The sequence below is a fragment of the Panthera uncia genome, assembly GCF_023721935.1.
Source record: "Panthera uncia isolate 11264 chromosome E2 unlocalized genomic scaffold, Puncia_PCG_1.0 HiC_scaffold_19, whole genome shotgun sequence".
Classification (NCBI taxonomy): Eukaryota; Metazoa; Chordata; class Mammalia; order Carnivora; family Felidae; genus Panthera; species Panthera uncia.
Window position 1 is genome coordinate 6,234,649 of NW_026057588.1, and position 21,408 is coordinate 6,256,056.

General features: G+C 55.3%; 1 protein-coding gene across 5 annotated transcripts; it reads right to left on the bottom strand.

Annotated features, from left to right (window-relative positions):
• Positions 1-615: 615 nt before the first annotated feature.
• SPACA6 (sperm acrosome associated 6) lies at positions 616-12,862 on the bottom strand. Of its 5 annotated transcripts, none has more exons than XM_049621455.1 (9): positions 11,842-12,862; positions 11,293-11,370; positions 4,883-4,951; positions 4,183-4,206; positions 3,759-3,836; positions 3,530-3,639; positions 2,614-3,059; positions 2,247-2,285; positions 616-764 (listed from the first exon to the last, which is right to left on the bottom strand). In XM_049621455.1, exons 1-8 carry the CDS (start codon positions 12,053-12,055, stop codon positions 2,252-2,254), a joined length of 1,053 nt encoding a protein of 350 aa, XP_049477412.1. In that variant the 5' UTR covers positions 12,056-12,862; the 3' UTR covers positions 616-764; positions 2,247-2,251. The 5 variants fall into 5 exon arrangements, with proteins under 5 accessions (XP_049477412.1, XP_049477413.1, XP_049477411.1 ...); XM_049621456.1 differs by having other exon boundaries at positions 616-2,285; positions 2,614-2,824; positions 2,903-3,059; positions 11,842-12,860; XM_049621454.1 differs by having other exon boundaries at positions 616-2,285.
• Between the last annotated feature and the right edge of the window lie 8,546 nt (positions 12,863-21,408).

The following is a 21,408-nucleotide window of genomic DNA, read 5'->3' on the forward strand; positions in this document are numbered from 1 at the left end:
AATTTAGCTCCTCAGTTGCACTGGCCACATTTGAGCTGTTTCGTGGCCACAGGTGGCTGGTAGCCACCATGATGGACAGTGCACATCTAGAACATTCCCATCATGGCAGAGGGTTCTACTGGACATTGGTGCTGCCCTGACCATTGACACCTGCCCCTTCTCTCTTCTTCCCCTCACACCCAACATTCCGATCCACAAGCAAGCCCCACTGCTCCACCTTTAGGGCAGATGGAGAACGACTGCTCTCACTGTCACCACTTCGTCCCTGACGCCGGATCTCTTTCCTGGATTAAAGCTGTCCAGGTTATCACAGCACCAAACAGTGGTTTCTGCTTCTACCCTTCCCGCTACGGTGTAGTATCGACACAGTAGCCACGCAAATCAAATCAAATCAAATCATGACTTTCCTTGCCTCAAAAACTGCCCATAACGTTCATCTCAGAGGAAAACGCAGACCTTCCAGTGGCCAAGGTCCTGCATGACCTGGTCCCCTCACATCCTCTCTGACCTCACTGCGTAGCCATTTCCTAAAGTCCTGCTCCAGATGCCCTGCCATCTGGCCATGTCCCCGATGCTGGGCACACTCAGGTTGTTTCTGACTCGATCCATGCCTCATTTTTGCTTCATTTTGTTTATCGTCTGACCATACGTGAGGACATAAACTCCATGAGGGTGCAGACTTTTGTCTGTCCTGACTTCTTCATTGCTGTCTCGACAGTCTCTTAAAAATGCCCGGCACATAGGAAGTACTCAGTAAGTATTCCCTAAACGAATGAGTAAAGGGGAATACATCAGTGAATAAGAACGAGTAGGTGCCTAAAAGGAGCTTTTCTTTCACATGCGAGGACACAAACCCAAATAAAAAACACAAGCTGACATTAAGTCCCAATGAGTGCTTATGCACAAGCTAAAACAGGGGGATGTCCATGGAGGGGGAGCGTAGTCAGAGAAGATGGCATTTGGGCTGGGACGTGTGCACTGAGATAGAGGTAGCTTCACAGTAAAGTCATTTCAAGTATGAAAAACAGCATGTGCAAAGGCCTGAACATGGGACCGAGCTTTGTATGTTCAAGGACCAAAAAATGGCCAATGGGGATAGAGAGTAAAGAGGGGGGACAAGAAAAGAGAGTCAGGCAAATACAGTGCCAGGCACACAGAGCTGTCGTGGGGATTAAATAGGTTAATACATGTAAAGGCTTTTCAGAGGAAACCATAACTGGGTTAACTAGCCATGTAATAAGGTCCTGGAGAGAGTGACAAGAATCATGACAAACGCAAGGAATAAGCAAAGGCCAAACGAACTGCAGGGTAGAAAGATCAAGGGGAAGAGTGGGACAAGGCTTGCCCGATCATCAAGGGCCAGAACCTGGGGGATCTCGGAGGCCTTGACAAGGAATTGGATTCTGTCCCAATGGCAATAGGGAGCCACTGAAGGCTTTTGAGCCGGAGTAACCTGATCTGACACACTTATTTTTTTAACTTTATTTATTTTGAGAGAGAGCATGAACAGGGGAAAGGAGCAGAGAGGGAGAGAGAACCCCAAGCAGGCTCCATGCTGTCAGCACAGGGCCTGATGTAGGGCTCGATCCCATGAACTGTGAGATCATGACCTGAGCCAAAATCCAGCGCTGGACCCTTAACGGACTGAGCCACCCAGGCGCCCCTGATCTGACATACATTAAAATATTACTCTGGCTGCTATGTGGAAGACGGACTGCAGTGGGGCAAGGCCGAGTCGGGGCAGGGGGGCGAGTGGGGATGCTGCTGCAGTGATCCAGGCAAGAGATGATGGTGACTGGGACCACAGAGAGAGGGCAGCTGCACAAGATGTTTAGGAGTTAAAAAGGCTCAGGCATGAAAACCGGAGAGGAGGAGGAATTAAACTCAGGTTTCTGGGGGAGCAGCTGGGTGGACGGGGGCGCCTTTAGCAGGAAAGTCTCAGGGAGGCACGGGCTTTCAAGGAGACATCAAGGACTCTATTTGAGGGTGTCTTCTGCAGGCTGCCAGAAATCCCGGGAGGGGTCTGGGCTTGCACCTAAAGCCCTCAGCACAGGCCCTTGCACTGTGACAACTCTACATACTCCCGTCATTAGGAGCCTATCCGCCTGAACGTATCTGGGGTACGCTGCCTCTCCTGCTACCTGCGACAGTACTGATCAGCTTCAAAGATGGAAAGAATCTAGAGAGCGGAAAGACCTTCTTTATTTTAGGGATGAAAACAGGACAAGGAAGTAAGAAAAAGATACCTTTGTTAGTTGCCCTTGAAGTACCATCGAAAGAATACCCTGGGGAAACAAGGAGGCATTTTGTGTTGGGGGGCAGGGTTGGGGATGAGATACCGGGGTCCTGGAAGCCTGAGTCCCAAAGGTGGATAAGGCCTGAACTCTTGGATCTGAGGGAGGAGGGGGCCGTGGGCCTGGACTTATGGGTCTGAGGGAGGAGGGGCTGGAAACCTAGATTCCTGGGTCTGAGGGAGAAGGGGCTGGAGGTCTGGACTCCCGGGTCTGAGGGAGGAAGTGGATGGTGGCCTGGACTCCTGGGTACGAGGGTGCCGGACACTCAGGTCTGAGGAAGGAGAGCGGATGCTGGCACTCCAGGGTCCCGGGGACTCACCACACCATAAGGGTCGCACTGGCTGATGCTACGGCTGCGAGGGCCGCGAGCAGGCACTGGTTGCCCGGCGTCAGAGCCTCGGGCCTGGCCAGCAGCTCGCCCAGGCTTGGCCTCCACGGTTCCAACGTCTCCGTCTCCTTCGGCGCCCAGCGCAGCACTTTCCGAAAAGAGACCTGGAGCTCGATCTCCTCACGCGGGGGCGCACTGGTCACTGCGGGGGCGAGCACGTCATCGGGCGCGCTCCCGGCGCCCCGCGCAGCCCCGCCCCCTCGCGCAGCCCCGCGCGCACCGTTAAGAAAAAAGTAGAGCCGCGCCACTGGGCGCTGGTCGTGCAGGATGGAGCAAGAGAAGGTCCCGCTGTGCGTGGGCTGCACCGGCCGGATCCGCGCCAGGTATCCTTGGGCCCGCGGGATGTCTCGGAAGTAGGACTGGTCCTGCGTCCGGAGCTAAGGGACGCTCGGGCTGAAGCGGCGGGAGGAGCGGAGCCCTGCCCTAACTTGGGTCAGGCTCCCCCTGCAAGCGTCTCACCAAACCAGAACTTTCGAGTCCCGACCCCGAACTAGACCACGCCTTCTCGAGCCTTGGCCCCACCCCTCATCCCTTATTAGCGGACCCCCCCCCCCCCCCCCCGCCTCCACGCATAACCCCGCCTCCTGGGCGCCGTACTCACTCTCCGGCCCTAAATCCTTCCTTACACGTAAGCCACCCTCCTGAACCTTGACTCCACTTCTAACTCCTGGGACCGTCCCCTTGCACGAAACGTGAATCTAGACCGAGCTCCCTCGAGTCCCACCCCCCTGAGTCCTGGCCCCCCCCCCCCCCGCCCCCCCCCCCTGAGCCCCGCCCCCCCCCCCCATCCTCTAGAGAAGCATAACCCGCCTCCTAAACCCTTCGCGTTGGCCCCGCTCCGACTCACACCTCCTCCTGCGAACTTCCAGGAATAGGTGATTTCCTCCTTAGGCAGTTGGAAGTTCACAGTGCAGGAGAACTTAGCCTGCTGACCCCGAGTCACCGTCAAGTCCTGAACTGAAGACAAGTCCGCGTCACCACCCGGGCCCGCCCCCGTGCGGCCGCTTCCCTTCCCGGCTCAGCTCTAGTTTCTCCAGTTCGTACCGTTTCTTCTCCTTCCAGGCCCCGCCTCTCACCTGGGCAGTCCAGCGGGAAGTTGCAGGCCTTGGAGTAGCACCCGTAGCAGAGGAAACGCCGGGCGACATCCTGGAACCCTGTGGGACCGAAGCGTGCACCTGGGCTCCGTCTGCGTTCCCCAGCCAGGGTCCCTTTGGCCAACTTAAGGTCTGTTAAGCCTCCGGGCTCTATCGGCCAGACAGGCCCTGGGCGCCGCCTTCCCTGCGCTCACTGGCTGACTCGCCACACTCTTCGGCCTCTAGGACTCCTATTGGCTTGTTTTTGCTTTCAGGCCCGCCTTATATGAGGTCTGTGAGCAATACCTGGTTTTATTACTTTTCTCCAGGGCTCTTATTGGCCTCCTTCGGACCCGCCGCCCACCCAGGTTTCGATCCCGACCACCTCCCTGCCCCCTCAATTCTGAGCTTTGAATGAAGTGCTTACCGCAGGGAGGGACGCAGGCCTGGGCTGTGGAGAGAGAGGAGACGTAACTACCTTGGAGGGCCTGGAAGTGCCCATCTGGAGCTCCCATAGGGGATGTTACTGGGCCAGATGCTTTCCTCCTAGGGGGCGGGGCCAGGGCTGCCGCGGCCCACCTAGGGGGCGGAGCCAGGCCTGCCGCGGGCGATCCAGGGGCGAGGCCTGATCTGCCACCGCCCACCTAGGGGGCGGGGCCAGGCCTGCAGCATTCCAGTAACATCAGGCCCAGGCATGCTGTTTCTAAGGGCGCTGGGCGGACCCCAGCGTGTTCCACTGAGGGAGCGGAGCTAGACCCCGGGCGATTGTTTTAGGGACAGGGCCTAACTAGCGGGCTCAGAGTAGAGGTGTTGGCTAGGCTAGAATTCCCCCACTGAGAGGGTCCGCTTGGAAAGGAAATGTCAGAGTGCGTCGACAGATCCAGGGAGAGGCCCAGGCCAATCTGGGACGGAACCATCCCAAGAAGGGGTCCTAGCTGGAGAGGAAACCTTCCACCGAAGCGGGGACCACATCCAGAGTGGTCCTGGCAGGGGGAGAGGCTGTGTCAGGAGTGACCCACCGAGGGCAGCGGCTCAGAGGGACTGGGCAGAAGGGAGACGATGGCTGGCTCAGGAATTTTCTAATCGTGTGTGTCGCGCTTAAGGGAAGGAACTGGAGCCTCTTTTACCTCCTTTAAGCTTCATAATGACCTTCCGCATTTTCTCGGCAGCATCAGGGAAAGCAATGTTAAAGGAGCCTGGAGAATGGAGGGGGGTGCCTTGTAGTAAAGACCCTTCCCTTTCTCAGCCCCTCCCCATCCCTACGTGTCTAGTATATACTGCACCCCCTCTTCTCACCTCCTCCCACCCTGTCTACCTGGAAGCCTGACGGATCCCCAGATGTCCTTCCATCTGCCCCTGGACTATCTCTCCAATGGAACCCCTCTGCATCCTGTGTTGATCTTATTGAGGGGGAAGGGGAAGATAAAGATCAAATTCCTCACCAAGTCCTACTACCCCTACATGGTCTGGCTAGTTTCCTCTGGCTCTCTATTCCATCGTGCCCACCTATCATTTCCCCTAGTGTGAAAACAACCATATTCTCTAGCACCTCAGGGCCTTTGCACATGCTGGCTTCTGTTTCTAACACATCTTTCCCCCTATTCCTACCCATCCTTCATCTCCGACCTCGTGTCGTCTCCTGCGAGGTTTTCCCTGACCACAGATCTAATCCAGTTCCCTATTTTTGTCTCCCGAAGTGTTCCATTCATTCCATTTAGAGTTCTCAGTTTAGAATGATATGTATTTATATAATTTATTTTAAAAATTGCAATGTTTATTTTTGAGATAGAGAGCACAAGCAGGGAAGGGGCAGAGAGGGAGACACAGAATCTGAAGCAGGCTCCAGGCTCCGAGCTGTCAGCACAGAGCCCGACGTGGGGCTCGAAATCACAAACCGCGAGACCATGACCTAAGCTGAAATCGGACACTTAACCGACTGAGCCACCCAGGTGCCCCCTTACATAATTTATATATACAGCAATCATGTGAGTGTGTACACTGTTAAGTTCGTAAACACATTGTTCTTCGTTCTTCAGTGCCGTATCCCCAGAACCCAGGGGAGGGCCCTGAGTCTTAGTAAGTATAAGTATGTGTAGAATGAATTCCAGGATCCAGCTGGAATGGCGACCACAACCGGTGGCCTGTGGCTCCAGTCCATCTCTTGCATGTGTTATATTTGGACTGGAATTTATTTTTAAAAATTAACCAGTTGCCAGCATGTAAAATTTGGGAAAGTCACATAAAATGTTTGGCATTTCTTTTAAAACATTTGGAAGAGGTGCAACACAGAGGCTGTGTTCTTGTGAGGGGGTAAGTAACTACAGCTTAGGGGCGGCTACCTGCTCCACACAGGGCATGCACCTGACCCTCCTCTGTGGTCTCCAGTCTCTGTTCGTTCCTATCCCCCTTTTATGCTTTCTTTCTCCGTCCTTATGGGTGTTGGCAGTTTTGACCCTTGCAGGGGCCTCCCAACTGTAAGGTTTTGTGGCTTTTCCCAGAGTGAACGGCTGGATGGTGGATTGGCGATTGGTGGAGATGGCTTTGCAAATTAGAAATGTGGCAGGTGTGATGGACTGAATTGTATATTGCATGCAGTCTTCCCAAATTCGTATGTGGAAGTCCTAACCCCGAGTACCACGGACTGTGACTGTGCTTGGAGGTACAGCCTTGAAGAGGTCATTAAGTTAAAATTATGTCATCAGGGTGGACCCTGATCCAGCATGACTGACGGCATTGTAAGAGGAGGAAAGCTAGACACAGACACACAAAGGGAAGAGCATGTGAAGACACAGCAAAAGAGAAGATGGTCATCTACCAGCCAAAGAGAGAGGCCTCAGAAGGACCCAGCCCTGCTCACCCTGATGCCTTGATCTTGGACTTCTAGCCTCCAGAATTGTGAACAAATACCTTTCGGTTGTTGAAGCAACTCCGTTTACGGCACTTTGTTATAGCAACCCCAGCAAGCTAACACACAGGGATTGCTAGTTGCCTCCAAATATCTCTTTAGTAACATCACACTGCATTTCAGCTGGGAAAGCACCCCCGGCCCCGCCAACCACCCAGCTAAAAGACTAGATTTCCCAACAGCCCTTGCAGCGTGTAGCTGCAGTCATGTGACCCAGTTGTGGTCCTATATAACCAAGTTCATAGGACATAGTCTTAGAAGAGACATAGCACATTTTATCAATCCTTCCCCTCTCTCCATTTTGCTGCCTGAAGCTTGGATGGATGGCTGGAGCTCTAGCAGTCATGTAGAACCACGAAGATGAGGGCTCCACCCTAGGATAGTAAAGCAGGCAGCCGGAAGGGGTTTGGGTCCCCAAGAAGGTGAAATGGTGCTGCTGTACTGAAGTGCCTGCCTCAAGACTTCTTTTACACGGGAGAAATAAACTTCTAGCTTGCTTAAGCCGTTGCACATTCCTCTGTGACTTTTTTTTAAGTAGGCTTCATGCCCAGCGCAGAGCCCAGCACGGGGCTTGAACTCACAATCCTGAGATCGAGACCTCAGCTGAAGTCAAGAGTCAGACGCTTAACCAACCCAGCCACCCAGGGGCCCTGTTCCTCTGTGATTTAAGACCATATAAAAATGGAAGGAATGGAAGATATTGGCAAGTGTGGCTGATGTGGTGATCTTTGGGTATAAATTGGAGAAAGGGGGCACTGAAGCCAGGAAGTGGGTTCAGAATGAGGGGTCAAGGACTTAGGTGTCTCTCCTTGGTCACAGGGCAGATGTGTGGTCTGGAGATGGCAGGATGATCAGGAGGATGTGGTCAGAGTGGGGTGCTCAAATGAGAAGCCAGGATATTGGAGTCGTCATCCAAGGAATATCTTTGGGCCAAACCAAGTGACTCACAGGGAGGATGAGTGTGGGATGTACCAAGTGAGCCATGCCCAGGGTATGTGTGCGTGCTGTATCGATCGAGTAAATCATGGGAATAAAACAAGGATAGAGTGGGGGCGCCTGGGTGGCTTAGTCGGTTAGGCGTCCGACTTCGGCTCAGGTCACGATCTCGCGGTCCGTGAGTTCGAGCCCCCCGTCGGGCTCTGGACTGATGGCTCAGAGCCTGGAGCCTGCTTCAGATTCTGTGTCTCCCTCTCTCTCTGCCCCTCCCCCGTTCATGCTCTGTCTCTCTCTGTCTCAAAAATAAATAAACGTTACAAAAAAATTAAAAAAAAAAAAAAACAAGGATAGAGTGAAATGTCCAGAGGCAGAGGGGTGGAGGTTGTCTCAAGTGAGCCACAAGGGGGCGTGGGTAGATGTTGTAAAGTCTCCCCAAAAGAGGTGCATGTAAAAAAAAAGTGTGTATCCATAGGAACTTCAACGGTTTCAGACCATCCGGGTTTGAGTCCTGGCTCATCCATCTGTTATGGGTGTTGGGAGTTCTGACCCTTGCAAGGGCCTCCAAACTGTAAGGTTTTGTGGCTTTTCCCAAAGTAACGGCTGGATGGTGGATTGGCGATTGGTGGAGATGGCTTTGGAAATTAGAAATGTCACAGCTGAGACATCCATTTCCAGCCCTCTTCCTTATGTGACCTTGGCCAAATATTTAACTTTCCTGATCCCCAGTTTGCAAGACGGGGACAATATCAGCGCCTGCCTCTTAGGGCTGGGGTGGAGGGCGGGGGCGAGATTTAATGCCATACAATATAAAGGGCGTCCCCATGCCAAACGATGTGCCGTTTAATGGCCGTGTGACAGAATGTCTGTAAGCGCTTCGGATGGCACACGGTGAGTGTTACGGACGGGTCAGCTGCTCGTATCGACCACCTCCAGGTTTGAGATGGGGAAACTGAGGCACAGAGAAGTTAGGAAGGGGGCCCGAGGTCACACAGCTAGCCTTCAACCCAGGTGGGTGAGCTCCATGACCTGTGGCAAACCTCCCTTCTCTACACCATGCCGTCCACTCCCTGGTTTTTATACACAAACAGGATCACCTGCTACCACGGAGAGCCTCTCGGAGTCAGCGTGTCCATCTCTTGGGTCCTCCGTCCCGGAGACCTGGAGCTGCCCTTCCCATCCCCCTCACCCTGCACACACCCAATCCAGCATCTCCTGGGTCCGTCCGGACAGAAAGTCCAGCTGGGCCCAGCTTCCCCATCTAGAAAATGGGGCCACAAAACCCCACCTCACAGGGCCGGTATGGAGATGTCCTTGAGGAGGATAATTAACATGTGTAACCGCAGACACGGCCCCTCCCACGTATGGGGCACGTTTGGTACGGTCACATCCTTGACCTTCCTAATCTTCCACGCTCATGCCCAACCCTCGGCTTGGCCCACCTGGCCCACTACAGCTGGTCCAAACACCGCTGACCTTCTCAGTGGTTGCCCTGCTTTTGCCCTTGGCCTACATGGCCTCAGTCAGATACCGTCTCTTTCTTTCTCCCTGAAATCCTCCAGTGTGGCTCCCGCCTCGAGAGCAAAAGCTGAAGTCAGTTCAAGGACCCACAAGAACGGTTCTCAAAGTGTGTTCCTGGAGCATCACCTGGGAACTTGCTGGAAATGTGCGCTTCCTGGCCCTGCCTCAGACCTACTGGTCCGAAATGGAGGGTGGGGCCCAGGTGTCTGCATTTTAACCGACTCCCGGGTGATTCTGACATCTATGAGAGCTTGACAACCACTGGCCTACGAGGTCCTACAGGATGTGGTTCTTCGAAGCCTCTGATTTCGTCTCTCGCTTTTTCCCTCCACTCCAGCCCCTGTGCTGGCTCTTCCCCCAGATTATCTGCATGGCTCTGTCACCTCATGCACATCTTTGCTCAGCCGCATCTTCTAATTTGCAACTCCCCTGACCAACCTACGTGACATAATCACCCCACGGGGCGCCTGGGGGGCTCAGTCGGTTGGGTATCCGACTTTGGTTCAGGTCATGATCTCGCGGTTCGTGAGTTCGAGCCCTGTGTCAGGCTCTGTGCTGACAGCCCGGAGCCTGGAGCCTGCTTCAGACTCTGTGTCTCCCCCTCTCTCTGCCCCTCCCCTGGTCGTGCTCTGTCTCTCTCTCCCTCCAAAATAAGTTAAAACATTAACATTTTTTTTTAATAATCATCTCATGGGGCACCCTGTTCCCTTTCTGTCCTCTGTTTCCCTCCATATCCTGGATTACCAACTGACACACTATAGTATTTCACTGATTACGTTTATTGTCTGTGCCTCCCACCGCCCCAATACAAGCAACCTGAGGGCTAGTGGTTTGGAGTTCTGGTCACAGCTATGTCCTCAGTGTTGTTTCCGGCACATTCAATAGAAACTTGTCGCTTATGTTGCACCAGCTTCTCCCGGCCTCCGGTCTGTCCCCCACACAACCCCAGAGGATCTTGCTACGCCCAGAGCTGAGCCTGCCCTTTCCCCACTCATAGCCCTGCTCCTTCAGGACAGTCTCCAGTCTCCCTGACCTTGCAGCTAAACCCTGGACGCATGTGTCTAGCTGCCTCCTGGATGTCTCCTGTGTCCCTCACGGTCACTACATCCTAGCCCAGCTCACCACCTACTCCCACTCCTGCTCTTTTGCCCGGACTCCCCGTCTCCAGGGATGACCCAGCCCCCACCCTCGCATGGGGACCCCGGGTGCTGTCCATTATCCTGCAACTCCCCGAACAGCCCATCAGACCCACCCCCTGTCCCTCTTGCTCTGGACTCTCATCTGCGCCCGTGTCCTCTCCTGCACCGTCACAGCCCTTCCCCGGCTCAGGCCTCCCAGCCTCCACTGTCTCCCCACTCCAGTCTGTCCCACACACAGCTCTAGGGGGAGATCTTTTACGTGCAGAACGGGACTCGTTCCTGCTCTTTTCAGAAACTTCTGTGAGGAGGTGGTCTACGTGGGGAGAAAAGGTGTTTTCTGGAGTCCTGAGCCCCTCCCCCCACCCCAGCTCTGAGTTGCCCAGGCCTCTCTTTGGGGTTTGAGGGTCTGTAGCTGAAGTCTTCTCTATGCTCACCCCCTCCCCAGACACCCCCTGGGTGGACGGGAACCTCCCCATCTTTCAGGGTCCTTGTCAGAAAGCTTGGTGGGCAAGAGCAGAAAACAAAAGGCCTAACTGCAGATGTAGAAATAAACCCTGAGCCCTGGACCCCCAACTGGCCAGTTCATGCTGCAAACAGCGCTCAGGCCTCCCTCCTCCCTCCCACCCTCGAGGTCTGTCTGGTCAGGAGGCTTCTTCCGCTGACCACACTGCACAGCCGTCAGGGAAGCAAAGCAATTGTCCCATCTTACAGGTGGGTGAGCTGAGACCCTGAGGGAGGCAGCAACACATCCAGAACCTCACAGCCAGGAAGAGGGGGAGCCACACAGCCAGGTGGCTCGGAACTCACGTCTGCCTGCTCCCGACTGGGCTTCAGACTCCAGGTCATTTCTGCACTATTCTTTGACCTCCCTGCCAGCATCCGGCCGTCCCTTCTTCCCGGCAGATAATCAAGCTCACTCAGCCTATGGCACCGCCTCAGGATCTGCCACATTTGCCCCCCACGCCCCGCCCCGCACACACACATCTACCTCTTGGGGGCTTCCAACCCACATCCGCCAGACCATCCCCACCCCACTCACCCTGAGCGGCAGCTATCTCCTGGAGAGAGTGGGTCATCTGGGTGAAGGCGTCATGCAGATGGCTTCTCTCATCGTAGTCTGGGAGTAAGGGCGGAGGGCAGAGGCTGGGAAAAGCAGTCCCCTCAACACCACGTCCGAAGTGTGGAGATTCTCTAAGATACCTTCTGTCTCCGAGTCTCTGTCCACCCCCCCTCCCCGCTATCCTGCCCTCTCTGAGTCTGTCCCCCCATCTCTCTCCTCCCTTGAGTCTGTCCCCCTACATCTCTATTCTCTTCCTCTCTGAGTCTGTCCCCCATCTCTGTTCGCCCCCCGTCTATCCCCCCATCTCTATCCTCTCCTGAGTCTGTCCTCCATGTCTATACTATCCCCTTCTGAGTCTGTCCCCCCAAATGTCTGTCCTCCCCCGAGTCTGTCCCTCACTCTCCATCCTGCTCTAAGTCTGCCCCCACCATCCCCTCTGTGTGTGAATCCCAGTGGTTCTCAAGGCACTCGGGGCCCTCCCTGCACATACCCCCCAGGACCCCGGAGGAGAGTGGCAGGTCTCCTCACTGATTTCAATGTCGGCGAGGTCCGCAAAGGCGCTGCTGAATGTCTCCTGACACTTCTCCAGCTCGGGGCCCTGTATACCAGCAAAGATCTGGCAGATGCGGGTGCGTTCCTTATAGGATGTGAAGCAGATCAGACAGGCCCAGGTGGGGGCCCTGAAGACCGTGAGGGCCACCAGGGCACACGGGACAGCGCTGTCTTGGGCCAGCAGGGCCATAGCGGAGGGTCTAGGCCCGGGGAGAAACTGGTGACCTTTGTGAGGTCACCATGGTGGGGGGGAGGGGCACGTGGTCTAGGGTCAGAGGTCGGATTTCTGTGGCTGGCCAAACGTCAAGCTCTGGGTTTTCCGGGAGAAAGGGTGTGAGCGGTCAGGGGTCAGGTGGGCAATCCCCAGGCTTGTGGTTGGTCCGGACGCCAGGCTCCCAAGAACCTCACCTGTGACCCTGGATGTCCTCACAGGTTAAAGGGTCTCAGGGACCCAGAGGCCGGCAGTGTGGTATGGGGTGGCCTGACAGGCGCTGGCGTGGGGTGGGGGTGTGGGGTCAGAGTGGAGATGGCACAGAGATACTGTGAGATCCCGAGAGACAGGAGCTGAGACATGGAGGGATGCCAGAAAACACAGTAAGAGAGAGATGAAGACAGCGTCTGAGAGGCCGCTGTGCAGACACACAGAAGACTCCAGAGACACAGTGGAGACGGAGAGACAGCCCAGCTCCTCCACCCAGGGTCCCCCCGGCATGGGGCAGCGGTCCGGGGCTGGGGTCCCCGCCGGGCGTCCCGTGCAGGGCGCAGCCTGGGGAAAGCTAGGAGGCCGTATAGTGATCTCCGTGGGTGTCCTCCTCAACTATACAACCTCCTACCTCAGCCCGGGGGGCGCGGCAGGTGGACAGACAGACGGATGGACGGACAGATGGGGGCCAGGAGGACCAGGGAGGGTGGGGAGGGCCGGGAAGACCCCAGCCGCGATGGTGAGCCCCCGACACGGACCCACAGACTCGAGCTTGTGTGCGGCGAAGGCCCCGCAAGGTCGGTTCTACGGGTGGGTGCCAGGACCCAGGAATCCGGGCCCCCGGCCCCCTCCTCCCCAAGGAACCCAGGAATCAGTCCCTTGGCCCCTTCCTCAGCAGGGACCCAGGAGTTCAGGCCCCTAGTCCCTTCCTCCTCAAAGGGCCCTGGAATCCAGGCCCCCCCCCCCCAGCCACCTCCTCCCTCAGACCCGGGAGTCCAGCCAGGCCTGCCTCCCTGGGGGAGGCATGGCCTGGCTTCCCAGATGCAGAGTCAGAGGGAGCCTCACCTGTTTTGGAGCTGGGCCCCTTGGCAAGCAGCTCCCTACCTACCTGTCAGATTCTGGAATCCAGGACTAGGGCGGAGGCGGGGATATGAAACCTTCGAACATCTCTGGATATTTTTCCCCTCTCTCATTTCTTCTTTTGGCCGCCCATCATTTATAATGATGACAGCTATGATCCCTGAGCGCTAACACTGCCCCAGGCCTAGTAAGGTGCTGTCGGCTCCCCCCATTGGGCAGGTGAGAAGGCCTCCGCACTGCCCCACGAGGGGGAGAGGCTGGGCCAGAGCAAGTGGGAGGGGCCGGGCCTGGTAGGCTCCGGGGCGGGCACCCAGCCTCCCCACCCGAGGGCTAACCTTTAGCCCGTCTGTGCACCTGCAGGCAGCAGGTCGGTCCCTCCGTCCAGTTCTGTCTGTCCCTCGCTCTAGCTCCATCTTTCTGGCTGTCTCCTCCTGCTGTCTGTTCCTGCTGCGCCTGGTGTCCGCGTCAGCTCCCAGCTTACCTGGTCTCTACCTCCTTCTGCGTCTGTTTCTCCCGGCTCGGCTCCGCATTGCTCATTCCCCGCTCTCCGCCTTCTCTCTCGGCCTCGCTCAGTCTGTTTCTCCCCTCCTTGGTTCCGGCACTCTCCCTCGCAGATGGCCTCTCCCTCTTTCCTCCTTCCTTATTCTTTTTCTTTCCCTTCTGTCTTTCTTCCTCCCTTGTCCTCCTCCCTCCCTCTCTCTTTGTCTCTCATGCTCTCAGTCTCTTTCTTCCTCAATGTCTCTGTCTCTGGCCGTCTCCCTTCTCTTCTCCCTTTCTCTCCATCTCTGTCTCCCTCTGTCTCTTTCCTCCCTTCCTTCCCACCCCCTTCTTTCTCCCTCCCTTCTCCTTCGCCCCCTCTCTGCCTCTCTCTTCGCCTCTCTCTCTCTCTCTCTCTGTCTTTCTCCTTCCCTCTCTCCCTCCCCCTCGCAGCTCAGAGCCAGGTCTGGAGCTGGGGGTGGGGTGGGGGTGGTTGGAGAAGGGGCCCAGGGCTGGGGTAGCGACCTGCTGAGGAGGGGGAGGAGAGGCGGGAAGGGGGCGGAGGAGGAAAGGAGGAGATGGGGGGCCAGAGTCGGTCCGGCTCTCATCCCCCTTCCCTCCTTCCCAACCTCCCAGACCCTCAGGCGGGGGCGAGAGTCAGGCCAAGGTGGGGAGGAAGGGGAAGGGAGGAGGCTGCCCCCGCCCCCCCACAACCTGGCCCAGAGCCCAGGCCGGGTTCCCAGCATGCCCCGGGGCTGCCTGGGGCCTGAGGAGGGGGTGACAGGGGAGCTGAGAATCTTAAAGATTTGCAGGACCCGAGCATCTCCCCACGCCCCCCCAAAATTTCTCCTTGGGGAAACTGAGACGCAGAGAAAACCGTCAGGACTTGTTCAAGGTCACCGGACACGGCGCTGATGGAGACACGAACTCCCTGGGCCCATAGGCCCGATTTGGGGAGGGGGTTGGCGCTGGACTTCCCTCAGGTCTGGGTCCCCCTCCCCCTCTCTGCAGACCCTGGGGAGCCCCCAAGGGTCAGAGAGCAGACCCAAACAGTCTGGCACCATGGCAACCGGCTGGCCCCGCCCCCTTAACCCCCAGAGGGCTGGAATCCAGCTGGGGCTTAAAGAGGAGGTGGGGACGCCTGGGTTCGGGGGAGGAAGGGGCAAGGGGCCCGGACTCCGCCGTTTTGTGAAGGGTGGGGGCTGGGCTGTGGACTCCCAGGTCTGAGGGAAAAAGAGGCCCGAGGCCCAGTCTCTCTCGGGTCCTGGGGTAAAGAGGGCTAAGGGTTCGGATTCTGGGGGAGGGGGCTGGGTTGCGGACTCCCAGGTCTGAAGGAGGAGGGGGCTGAGGCCTGGAATCCCAGGTCCCCAAGGGAGCCTGGATGCTGGGCCTCTCCTCCGCCAGACATCCCCTGCCCCCGCCGCTGACCCTGGCCTGTCTGGCAGCCCAGACAACCTCCCCCCCCTCCTCCGCCCCCACCTCGCACGGCTCACCCTTGACCCCTCAAAGCCCCGCAGCCCCTTCCCTGCCCCTCCCCCTCCCCTCCAGCCAGACGTTAACCCTTCCGCTGCCAGAGGCACCTCCAAAGCCAACCTCTCTCCCTCCACCTCCCCCGAGGGCTCGGGCGGGCATCTTGCCCCAGTGTCCTCCAGCCTCCACGTCCAGCTACCCCGGCCCCAGCTCCCTCCTCCTCTGGAATCCGGGAGGCGTTCCCCGCCCTCTCCTCCTCCGGACCCCGGAATCCAGGCCCCCAGCCCCCTCCTCCGAGGATTCAGGAGTCTGGGTCCCCAGCCCCCTCCTCCTCCAAGAACCCAGAAACCCAGGCCGCTGCGGCCTCCTCCCCCTGGGACCCCGGGTCCCGGCCCCAGCGCCCTACCCCCGCCCCCCGCCGCCCCACCCCCCGCCCGCTTTCCGCAGACTCACGACTCCGCCGCTCCCGCGTCGGAGGGCAGGGGCTCCCCGGCCAGCCCCCAGGCCGCGCCGCGCCGGGCCCGCCGCCGCCGCCGCCGCCGCCGCCCGCTCTCCATCCTCTCCCCGCCTCCGCCGCCCGACGGCCTCTCCCCTTCCTCCCGGCGGCCCCGCCATCCTCCTTCCCTCCTCCCGACTCCCTCCGGTCCGCGTCTCCGCCCGGGACCCCGCGGGCCGGCCCCCTCCCCGGGCGCCCCCGCCCCGGCCCCTCCCCGCCGCCGGCCGGGCCCGGCCTGCCTCCCCCGGCCCCGGAGCTGGCCCCGGTCCAGAGGAAAAAATTCCATCCAGCCCCGGGGAGGAGGCGCGGGCGGGGGAGGGAGCGCGCGGGGAGGCCGGCCGGGAGCGTGACGCAGGGCGGAGGGAAGGGACAAAAGGGGCCGGGGCGGCGGGGCGCCGCGCTCCACTTCTCCCTCCCTCCGCCTCCTGCGGCCGGCCCGGCTCTCCCCTCTCCGCTTTCTCCCGCGCCCTCCACCTCTGCGCCCTCGCCTTGTCGCCGCGGTCGCCGCCTCCTGCGCGGTGCATTCTCCTCCCGGTCTCTCCGTCTCTGTGTCTCTCCTCTTCCTCCCCCCCCCCCCCGCCCCAGCGGGGTCTGCTCCCCTCCTCGCTCTCCCCCCTTCCTGCCCTCCCAGCCTCCTTCCCCTCCCTCCGCTTCGCCACCCCCCGCCCCCCGCGCTGGGGCCCCAAAGGTGAATCAGACCCATAGCTGCCCTTGCAGACGGAGCTCACAGTCTGATGGAGGAGACAGCCCCAGACGCAGACAGTTCCAATGCAGGGCGATCGGGGTATGACAGAGCCAGAGGCCAGCGGCTGTGCGAGCCCAGGGGAGGAAGGAGCCCTTTGGGCTGGAGACAGCCGAAGGGACCTCCGAGAACCGGGAGAAGTTAGATCTGGATGGCCGAGAGGGGGGCTGGCCGCAGCAAGGACGTTCCTGGCAGAGGCTCTAAGGCAGGGAACCGGGGGCGATTCCGGGAGGACCGCAAAGCAGTCAAGTCCGCCTGGAGCCTTAGAGGACAGGAGCCGAGGAGCTCCGGAGATGCGGCTGAGGCGGTGGGCGGGGCCAGGCTCGAGAGCGTTTTGAAGGCCAGGCTGGGAACTTTCTCCTGGGGGTGACCGGGAGCCGTGGAGGGTGGTAGTCAGATCTGGACGTCAGAGAGACCCCTCTGGGGCCCTGTGGGGGATGGGTGGAGGGGGCGGATGCCCGGGCTGGGGCTGGGACCCTGCGGACAGAAAGGAGAGGGTGGGGCAGAGAATGTGTGCCGGCAGGAGGGACTGGGCACTGACCGACTGTGGGCGTGATGGGGAGGGGAAGCCGTGAAGAAGATACAGCCACCAGGAGTCTGGCCCAGGAACTGAGGGGACAGAAGTTGTTCCCAAATGGGAACCAGGAGGAAGAGGGAACTGGGGAGGATAGGTGCTATGCGCAGCTTGGAACTTTGTGGGCGTTTGTGTCAGGGGACATTTAGGGAACACATTCAGGCAGCGGTGGGTATATGATTCTAGGGCTCCAACAGTGAAAAATGCGTTTGCCTTCCACCCTGCCCCCCAGACACCCAGTACTTGCTGGAGATAGCTTAGGCTTACCAATTTCTTGTGTATCTTTTCAGCCGAATTCTATGTATCTATGCACATATATTATGCCACCCCTTTCTCTTTTTTTGTCCCCAGCTGGGATCACATTGTCCTACACTTTGCTTTTTTAACACTGCGTCTTGAAGATCCTCCCCTATCCATGCTTATAGACCCAACTCCTCCATTTTAGGGGCTATATAGTATTCCATTGCATACATTATCCATACTTAGTCAATTGGGAGATTTGTTTTCTTGCATACAGAAACTAATGCTTATGCATATGCAAATTACTTCTTTTAAAAAATGTTTATCTATTTATTTTGAGAGAGAGACAGAGAGAGCGCACGCACAGGAACTGGGGAGGAGCAGAGAGAGAGAATCCCAAGCAGGCTCCACACCATTGGCACATTGCCGGATTCCGTGCGAAGCTCAGGAACCCTGATACCATGACCCAAACCGAAGTCAAGAGTTGGATGCCTAACGGACTGAGCCACCCAGGAGCCCCATTTGTTTTTTATTTTTATTTTTATTTTTTACTGATTTCTTCCAATGCTCTTAAGCCTCTGAACTCAGATACTGGATACTGACCTCAGAGTCTTTTAAATTTTGTTTTTAATTACTAACGATAGGAATAATGGTTATGACAACACATACCCTTTGCTGAGTGTCTAGTTTGGGGTGGGACCTGGGCTGGGTATTTGTTATAAATCAGATCATCCAGTCATCACAGCAAACTTTCTATTTTTTAAATATTTTTTAAATTATTTTATTTAATATTAATATTTTAAATTTAAATTTTTATTTAAATTTTTAAATTTATAAATTTAAAAAATTTATAAATTTATAAATATATAAAATTTAAAAAATTATAAAAATTTTAAATTAAAATTAAATTTATTAATATTTTAAATTTAAAATTAATATTTTATTTAATATTTTTAAATATGTTTGATTTAGAGAGAGAGTGTGGGGGGCGGGGAGAGGAGGGGCAGAGAGCAGGAGAGAGAAAATCCCAAGCAGGCTCCAGGCTGTCAGCACAGAGCCCTATGTGGGGATTGATCTCATCGTGACCTAAGCTGAAACCAGGAGTTGGACGCTCAACCAGCTGAGCCACCCAGGTGCCCCTCAGAGCAGTCTTGCTATTGGAATTGTTTTATCTCTGTGTAAGGATAGGGAACTGAAGTTCTGAACAGGGAGTTAACCAACCTCCAAAGTGAATGGCAATGGCAGGACTTGAACCCTGGTCTCTGTGGCTCCACGGTCCATGCCTCTCCTTTGGAGGTGAGCTGCCTCTGCAAAAATATGCAGCTTACTTGGGATTAGTATTTGGCTCCTGTCATGCACACGAATTCACATGGGAGAAAAAGGACATTCTGTCAGGCCTCACACCTTGATTTGGTATCCAGAATTACTGTCACTCTGCATTTACCCCAGATGCCCTATAGTCAGGACAGGACAGTAACTGCACCACCCTGCTGTCTCCTTTTCCTGGCTCTGATCCTGTCATGTTGTGATCCTCGGTGTCTGGGTCTGGCTCTGGGAATTCACTGAGGGCACCATCTAGGCCTGAGTCATCTCTGTGTCCTCACTATCACCCAGCATAGGGTGTGGCTCATAGCAGGGGCCCAGGAAAGGGTTTGCTAACGAAATGGAGGGATAGATGAATAACAAACAGCTTTATGGGTTGGGTTGGCTTGGGACTTGCTTAAGCCTCTGGGGTAAAAGAACATACATAATTCCCGTTAGTTCCTAAAACATAAGGCCTACATTCTCATTGGTTAGTGAGTCACAGGACCAACTGTTTCCATCATTCTCTGATATAGAGTCTGTGACTCCCTTGGCACCTAACACTCAGCTGACCCGTTCCCACTAATCGCTGAGATTCAGGACCCACCATTCCAACGAATCCCTGAGAGTCATGACCCACCCTTCCCATCAGCCCCTGGGACTCTGGACCCACCCTTCCCATCAGCCCCTGGGACTCAGGACCCACCTTCCCATCAGCCCCTGGGACTCTGGATCTACCTTTCCCATCAACCCTGGAGACACCAAGGCCACCATTTTCATCAGACACTGGCATACAAATACTGTTGTTCTTTTCAGTCCCTGAGACCCAACATCTATAATTCCTATACCCCTAAGATACAGGGCCCACCATTCCCACCAACTCCTGAGATACAAGTTCTGCCATAATTATTATCCCTTGGAACAGTGTGCCAATGGAAAATAGAACCATCCCACCCATCACAAATACATCTCCACGATCCCAGAACAGGAACTATTAGCCATGAAGATACCTGTCTTGAAGTAGGTCTGAGTCAATAATTCACTGATTAACACTGTAGAAAAGAAGGCACCAGGTCATGAAGAACATCAAAGTAGCAGAGAATCCTTCCATATGAGGGATCAAACCCAAACCCGAGATAATCCTACAGTACCGCCAGAAAATCCTTCCACGTGGGGGTTAAACTCCAAACTCAAGATAATCCTACAGCACTACTTAATCCCCACAGGTGCGATAATCCTCAGGCTGGCAGAGCAACCAAAATACCAGATGATCCAAATGCAACACAAGCTCCCGTTGCACCATTAAATTATCCCAGATGGGTACTTGCCCCTCGTAGGACTTGGGGACAGGGGCACCTTTTCTGTGTGTGTGTGTGTGTGTGTGTGTGTGTGTGTGTGTGTGTCTGTCTGTCTGTCTGTGTGGTGGGTGCAGAGAACACAAAGCTTTGTCCCTTCATTAACCCTTTCCTGGGCGGAGGGTAGGAAACATGGGAGGGATTTTGAAGGGAGAGTTTCTCCGCAGCTTGTTTCTTCCCCTTAGGGCCATGCCTTCTGTTCATCCAAATAGTGAAGGACCTCCAGCTACCCTGGTTTTTTTTTTTTTGCATCTCTTCAAAAGGTAGGGAGGGTGGTTCTGAGGTTCAAGGAGACTGGCGTGGATGCGTGGTTTTCCAAGCCCCTCAGTGGCCATCTACTTCCGCTTCCTCTGGTAATAGAGCCTCTTTGGTGTATGAAATCCACCCACGTGACTCTACTGAGAATGTTCTGGGACTAATGCAACTTCCATTCCGCAAAACATGTGGTCTGGGCATTTGACCCAACACAGGCCAATCAGAACATTCATTTGTGTCCCCCCCCCCCCACCGACCCTGAAACAGAACTGATTAGAATCCAAGCTTTTACTTTTTAATCTTAAAAAAAATTTTTTTAGAGGATTTTAAGACTCATTACCCTGAGATAAAGAGTTACATGCTCCACTGACTGAGGCAGCCAAGCGCCTCTTTACTTTTTTATTTTGACGCCTCGTTTTGTTATTTATTTTTTATCTATTTGGTCTTATGAAATATACAAGCATTAAAAAATTTTTTCTTTAACGTTATTTGTTTTTGGGAGAGAGAGAGACAGAGCGCGCCTCGGGGAGGGGCACAGAGAGAAGGAGACAGAATCTGAGGCAGGCTCCAGGCTCTGTGCTGCTAGCACAGAGCCTGACCCAGGGCTTGAACCCACGAACCGCAACTGAGCCACCCAGGCACTCCAAGTATACAAGCATTTGTACACACATGTAGTGTTTTTGTTTTCCAAGAACAGAATTATATTGTATATAGCAAAGTGTTTAAGAGCACAGATTCTGAAGCCAGGCTGAATCCTGGCTCAACCATTTTCTTAGCTGTGTCTTTTTATGCCTCAATTTTGGCATCAGTGAAATGGGTATGATAATTAATAGTACCTACATCACAGGGTTGAGATATGAGGATTACAGGAGTTAATATGTATAAAGTGCTTAAAACAGTGTCTGGCACCTAGTAAGCCACAGATAGGATTATCTGTTGTTATTATTCCCACAAAAAATAGAAAGCTAGCTCTTTAGTCTAATTTCTACATAAACATACACAGCATTTTCTAGAAACAGGACAATTTATACATATGGAAATATTTTTTACTACATTCTTCCTCCTCTCCCTCCTCTTTCTTTTTCCTTTGCTTGCTTTTTTTTTTTTTAAGGTCTTTATTTTTTTTTAATGTTTATTTATTTTTGAGAAAGAGAGCGAATGAGCACAAGTAGGGTGGGGGCAGAGAGAGGGAGAGGCCAAGGATCCGAAGCAGGCTCTGTGGCTCAGCGCAGAGCCGGATTTGGGGCTTGAATTCATGAACCGGGAGATCATGACCTGAGCCCAAGTCAGACGCTTAACCACCCGAGCCACCCAGGCACCCCTTGCTTGTCTTTTCTCGACTCCTTCCTT